Source organism: Rhagoletis pomonella, unplaced genomic scaffold (assembly GCF_013731165.1).
Source record: "Rhagoletis pomonella isolate Grant_MI unplaced genomic scaffold, Rhpom_1.0 Rhpom_scaffold_00006, whole genome shotgun sequence".
NCBI lineage: Eukaryota > Metazoa > Arthropoda > Insecta > Diptera > Tephritidae > Rhagoletis > Rhagoletis pomonella.
The window spans coordinates 18,325,413-18,331,974 of record NW_023458560.1 but is presented as its reverse complement, the minus strand read 5'-3'; the positions used below and the strand labels follow the sequence as shown (position 1 = coordinate 18,331,974).

Below are 6,562 nucleotides of genomic sequence, written 5' to 3'. Positions count from 1 at the left end.
CGGAATACTCTCTTTAGAGATTAGTCGCACAATTTTTTGCAGGGAAATTTCTACCAATTCTTAATGACACGAAAAGCTTTTGTTTAAAGTTTCTTAACAAAATAATAACTTAACATATATCCTATTTATATTTGGATATCGTTGCAGTACTAACTGCTGTTGTTTGCTTTCCACCGCTAAGCACCACAAAAGGTGCTTTTGTTTCTTTCTGCTTCTGCTGCAACATGGTAAGCGTACCCAATGGCGTATCTGTGGAGCTCATAGTCTTCATCAACTAAAAAAATAATAAAAGCAATAATAAAATATGTTGTTGTTTAAGGAATCACATTCCTCATTTTCACTTACGCCTTCTTGCTCCATTTTTTTCAAACGCTTCTCAATTTTATTTTTTCCTGGCCCTTTGCCATGGAATTTATGTGACAAATAGCGGAAAGCTTCTTTTGAATTCAGTATACGTCCATTGTCATCAATGTATTCTAGTTTGACGTTTGGTTTAAAAGTATCTTTATCTTTGAATTCCATTATAGGTCCGGCGTGGAAGCGATCGCGTCTACCAAATTTATCATCTTCACTGTGAATGGAAAATATTTAATTTGAATTTTAATTAAAAATTATAAAACATTTTGCTCATTTGTTCACAAACACTGCCGATTTGTCTTCAATTGAGTAATTCTTCGCTTGCAGGTGTGCCATCTTCGAATTACTTGGACGATTATGCTCTTCTTTCTCCAAATAACCTTTAGATAGGGCCAGCCGCAGAGCATTTGCTACACCAGCGCTAACATCAGGTTCCTCATCTAAAATCGCTACTTCCTCTATATTATCTGCAATATCCTCAAACTCAGCAGGCTGGACGATTTCATCTGGATTAACCGAATTCCAAGTGCCATGATTAAGGTCGGGCTCATTATGCCGATCATTGTAACGATCGTCATTGCCGTCAATCGTTTCGAAGTCCATCATATCGTTGGAATCTTCGTCGCGATTTCCAGCCATACCATAAGTGGGTATATCACCGAGTGTGCGGCAGAATTCTGCAGTGGCATTGAGCACAATATTTCCATCTGCACCACGAATGCCTCCCTCGCCATCTGCACCATCAATGGGCTCTGCTTTAATCTCATGTTTGATACTGTTCACGTCAATGGGGAAGGGCTTTTTAATTATGTTTTCCTTTTGTCTTAATTTACGTGCTTTAGAAAGAACGCGTTCAAGATCCTCGTCTTCTTCCTCAGCCTTGAACTCTGAAGCTGCATCTTTTATATCGTCAGTGTCCACATTTTCTTCATCATAATGTCGTCCCCTCCGCCTACCCAAGTGCTGCTCTGTTGGTTCGTCATTCACAGATAATAGATCTTCCACTTTTAACTTTTTCCTTAACTTCTTCAGCTTTTTCTTTGGTTTTTTGAATCTGTTAAAAAAGTGTTTTATTTATTTTGTCAAAGCATACATTTTTACAAACACAGAAACTTACATTGCCAGCTCGGCTTCCGAAAATGTGTCTGACGCTAGTTTTATTCTAGCATCCTCCAAAGTCTCTAATTTTTTTCCTGCTAATTTAGTTTTTATCTATAAAGTAGCAGATTAATATATGACATTGACAAAGTGTTTGCATTTCAAGTACCTCTAGCAATTTCCTACGATGTTCTCGTTCTTCTTCTAAATTATCACCAATTACAAAGTCCTTCCTCTTTTTATTTCCATCGAGGTCTTCATCGTATTTCTCCAAAATACCGCGTTCAATTGGATTGCCGAATTCATCGTACTGCTCTTCGTACACGTTGTACCCATAACTGAGAGGATTTTGCTTTTTATTTGCAATGTTTTTACGGTAACGTTCTTCGTCTATCAAATTAACGTTTACCAAAGCATCATCTTCTTCATCTAAAACTCCTTTATCTTTTAGTGTTAAAATAACAGTTTTTCCTTCAGTGAACTCATTCATATCGTGCTCTACTCGCAACCCTTTCAAATGCTTATCACTATAGGCCTTGCGACGCGCGGCTGCCTTCTCTTTCTCCACCAAGTCATTCACCCCGAATTCGGCATCCATTTCTTCAATCAGTTTAGCCTAATAAAAGTAAAAAAAAAATTGTTTTATGTATACTATATAAATTAGTACAAATTATTTGTAGGTATATGGTTGCATAATTTGTACGTACTCTCTTTTCAGCTTTCCTTTTTTCATCGACAGCTTGTCTGTTTCGTGATACCCATTTGGATACATCATCCGTTTCCTCATCCGATTCACCTAGTGTGCGTATGCGTGATAACTGATCCTCTAAGAACCGCTTTTCCTTTTTTTGTTTCAGTTTCTCACGCAGTTTTTCAGCTTCAGCCTTCTCTTTTAAGTTCGACGCGGGCTTATGTAGGAACTCGCCCCATTCATCTTTGTACGAAGATAGTTCTTTTTCCCCAGGTGCAACCTTTTTGGCTTCTACAGCTGCAGCAGCAGAGGAAGAGGAAGGTTTTGTAGGACCGCTATCCACCTCAAGAGGTTTTAAACCCAGCTTTGCGCGCAGTTTATTGGTTTCTTCAATAGATAGACAATCGCCTGCCCCGTTTTCGGCGATAGGTGACGGAGAGTGTTTTTCTCGAACATGTCTATCTTTAATCTTCTCTGCAGGTCTGTTGCGTTCACGCTCCCGGTCTCGATGGTGCCTATCAGGCTCTGGCCGCTGCTCCCGGTCTCGAGCGCGTTCCCGTTCTCGCTCACGATCACGCTCCATTCGTTCACGCTCTTTTTCACGTATTTCTCTATCCCGACCGCGATCTCTTTCCCTCTCACGTTCCCGATCTCTTTCAGCACGCTCACGCTCCATATCCTTTTCTTTACGACGCTCCATTTCTCGTTCTTTCTCATAACGCTCACGTTCTTTTTCGCGATCACGCTCTCGAGCCCATTCCCTCTCCTTTTCGCGTTCCTTGCCGCGTTCCAAATCCTTAAGGCGCTCATAATTTTTTTCACGCTCAATAGGGTGCTTCGATAATTTCGGCGGAGGTGGTTCCCTCTCAACAACAATATCTCTTTCATATGATTTCACTGGCTGGTCATCCAGGGGTACTTCAACACAATCCGAACCTGTAAATGGAGAAACAAAATATTTAATGCCTTGTGATACCCTTGTTGTGCCTCGTTTAATACGGAGATTTCAATTTCAAGACTTCTTTCGAATAGTGGAGAAAGTTTCTTACATTCTCAATATCTCCAGGTAAATCTGAAAAATAGTAGAAAAGAGAAAAACGGGATGATTCATCGTAAACTCTTTGGGCTCTGTGCAACTCTTGGAATAGAATACAAGTTATTTTATTAAAATCGCTCTTTGCATAGTCTCGCATGCTATTCCATTTAAAGCGGCCTTGACACATATGTCGCCACGCATTATGAATTGCACAACTTAATACTATGTGTAATATTTATTACACCAGCGCCAATTGGCGCACTTACTATCGTCTGAATCCGATTCCTCCAAAGCAATAACTTCTGTGTGATGATGCGTACGTTCTTTATCCCGTTCGCGATCACGCTCCTTATGCTTCTTGTGGCGGTGGCGCTCCTTATGTTCCTTATGACGCTTGTGTTTGTGATGACGGTGCGTGGATGAACTTTCTCCCTCCTCATTGCCATCAAGGCTTCGATGCTTATGTTTTTTGTCTTTCTTATGTTTTTTCCCATTCGATGAAGAACCCATTTTATCAACTTTACTGGAAATTACCTCACTTTTTCGCACAAAAGTCAAATTTTCATAAATTATCGCAAACGTTCATGATTGTCACCAAATGTCAGCTTGACGTTTTTAGTGTACGTTCAGTGAAACATTACTATCGATTATAGTGGTGTGTTCAATTCTTGACCCAACCTACGTGAGCACTTCTTTAAGCCCAAAATACAATAACGCAGTGGCAGTGGCAGCGGCAGTTTTTCGAAATCAGCTGTTTTTTAGAAAGTGTGGTGTCCAATGAAGCGACTCACAATACAGCAGTGGCAGCTGGCAGTACTGCTCAGTTTAGCCCAAATTCTAAATTCACTGCCACTGCCTTCATCGCAGCAAACTTCGCATGCTGAATTTGACATAAATGAAACGCAGCCAACATCTGTTGATGTCACTGAAGCCTAAAAGGCAACAACAAAAATGTAAACAAACAAAAGGGAATGTCAAAAAAAGCAGTCACTGACAACGCCGTATTGTGTTTGCTGCGGCATTGACTGCCAATATTAGCAGTAACAGCTGATTTTAAAAACTGTCACTGCCACTGCCACTGCGCTATTGTGTTTTGGCCTTTAGTATAAATAAAATTTTTGTATTGCAATCTATAGTTCGTCGATTGTTCTTTACTGTTCGTCCATTTTTAACGTTTGTTCTGGAAGATGCGGTAAAACGTGGCAATGGAAGGGGCGTTTCTACGCATTTTTCTGTCAAAGTGTGAAATCGAAGGTCTACTTTCCCGTGTAAAAAGCCAGAAAGTCCTTTTTGCAGATTTGTAAAAATCACTTTCGGAAATAAAGATTGCAAGGTATAACCAGCGTTTACAGCGTTACAGCGTCGATATTTATCTTGGAAATGAAGATTTTTTGGGCTGCTTTTTATTAAAAATCTTCAAAACAAGTATAACGAGAAAAAAGGGGCGGTAAAATTTAACAAACAACGTCCATGTAAAAATATAAATAAATAATATAATTAAAAAGCTCAAAATTGTTATGGAACTTTGCGTTATGGTTTTTGATTGATAACGAGCTATTCTTTCATAAAAAAAACAAGTAATTTTCGTACAAAAAACACAAGCGCCTTCAATTCTCATATAAAAATTGATCGTCAATTTCGTTATGAACCAATGACTGTATCTAAGTAATCGAACAATCCGCTTATAAGCCCTCGGAACTAAAAACAAAATAGAGACTATAATAAGGCGAGATCAGGGGTCAAATCGTCACATACGATATTGTATTACTCGTCACGTAAAAACTCATTTTTCGGATTATGACATACGTAAACGCTTATACGACTGACGTAAAACGTAATTTTCTTTCGTATGGTTTTCGATCCGGGAACGGATGTTACGATTCGAGCCTAGCTATTTCCACAAATGAAATTACAAATTTCACATTCAGCGGGAGTTGTCACAAACGGTGGTTTAATATTGGCAAATATTCGATATGCTACAGCTGGAAAACTATGGATGCTTTGCCTTTTATTGCCACTATCGACACCATCGATAGTGTCATTTTAGGTTGTTAAGCTGAAATTAGTCAAGAACGTAAACCTACCGGTACGCTAACCCGAGTCAGCTGACACGATCGGTTTTACCAGAGCGCCATGTAAATAAAAACTCAACACCGCAGAATTTTTCTGTAGTTGTTGCCCGTAGCGCAGAAATCTGCGGAATTTAGATTTTTCCGTGTCAGCTGATTTCTTCCTTCTATAGATGGTTGCCACTTCGCCAATTTTGCAGATGGTAAAAAGTTATAAGTTCTTATTCAAAATACGTTTAAAATATTTGAAATAAGGGTTTTTGTTTTTTTGTTATTTTTTGGCCTTATAACAATTGTATTCAACAATTTTTATTGAGCTCGAGGCCGTTTTTTACCACTAAGTGCATAGTGGTAGTGAAAACAATTTTTCACTATCACTAACCATATAGTGGTAGTGAAATTTGAAATGCAGTACCACTGAAGCCCTAGTGGTAGTGAAATTTGAAATGAACTACCACTAACCATACATTGGTAATGAAATTTGCAAGCATTACCACTAAAGTGCATAGTGGTAGTGAAAAAAATATTTCACTGTCATTATATGGTTAGTGGTAGTGCCAAATTGTTTTCACTACCACTATGCACTTAAGTGGTAATGCATTGCAAATTTCACTACCACTATATGGTGGGGCCACTATATGATTATACATTTTTGAACTAACTAACTAACTAGCTAATTAAGAAATTTGCACAGATCGCAAACTTTTCCTAAATTTGTAAACTAATGTAATTAGTCAGTGATAGTGAAACTTTCGTTCCCTTACCGCTCACCAGATAGTGATAGCAATGAACGTAGATAACAAGAAGGGACAACTCGTTATAATTGTGGCAAAAGTGCGCAACAGGGCGTGCTTTCTCTTTTCATCCAATCAAAAAACGCACTAGTGTAAAAGAGAAAACACGCCCCTGTTGCGCACTTTCGCTACAGTTATAACGAGTTGTCCCTTCTTGTTATCTACGTTCTTTGGTGATAGTGAAAATTCTATTTCACTATCACTATGTAGTGCTAGTGAAGTTTGAAATGCACTATCACTAACCATACAGTGGTAGTGAAATTTGAAATGCACTACCACTAACCACATAGCGGTAGTGAAATTTGAAATGAACTACCACTAACCATACAGTGGTAGTGAAATTTGAAATGCACTACGGGCCTGTTCGAGGCACATAATAAAAGCGGCATTACTGCTGTACTGATAAAAAAATGGCACCATTGTTGCAACTGCCCAACTGATAATACATTGCTAGAAATTCACACAGAACGCGATACTTTAATAATTCGCGCAACACTGCGGTTGTGATTGCAACTCG

The 6,562-nt window shown here is 38.8% G+C and overlaps 1 protein-coding gene across 1 annotated transcript; it reads right to left on the bottom strand.

Moving 5' to 3' along the window:
* Positions 1-6: 6 nt before the first annotated feature.
* On the bottom strand, positions 7-3,803 carry LOC118740471 (U4/U6.U5 tri-snRNP-associated protein 1-like). Its single transcript, XM_036472028.1, has 7 exons — positions 3,449-3,803; positions 2,163-3,082; positions 1,625-2,071; positions 1,475-1,569; positions 644-1,411; positions 346-571; positions 7-274 (listed from the first exon to the last, which is right to left on the bottom strand). The coding sequence occupies exons 1-7, from the start codon at positions 3,690-3,692 to the stop codon at positions 122-124; spliced, it is 2,853 nt and encodes a 950-aa protein (XP_036327921.1). The 5' UTR covers positions 3,693-3,803; the 3' UTR covers positions 7-121.
* Between the last annotated feature and the right edge of the window lie 2,759 nt (positions 3,804-6,562).

Excerpts from the sequence above, each read along its gene's own strand:
- LOC118740471 (XM_036472028.1), bottom strand. The coding sequence starts at position 3,692 with ATGGGTTCTTCATCGAATGGGAAAAAACATAAGAAAGACAAAAAACAT. Across the intron at positions 2,072-2,162 it reads AAAGGAAAGCTGAAAAGAGA|GCTAAACTGATTGAAGAAAT; the intron begins GTACGTACAAAT and ends TACTTTTATTAG. Across the intron at positions 1,570-1,624 it reads ATCGTAGGAAATTGCTAGAG|ATAAAAACTAAATTAGCAGG; the intron begins GTACTTGAAATG and ends GCTACTTTATAG.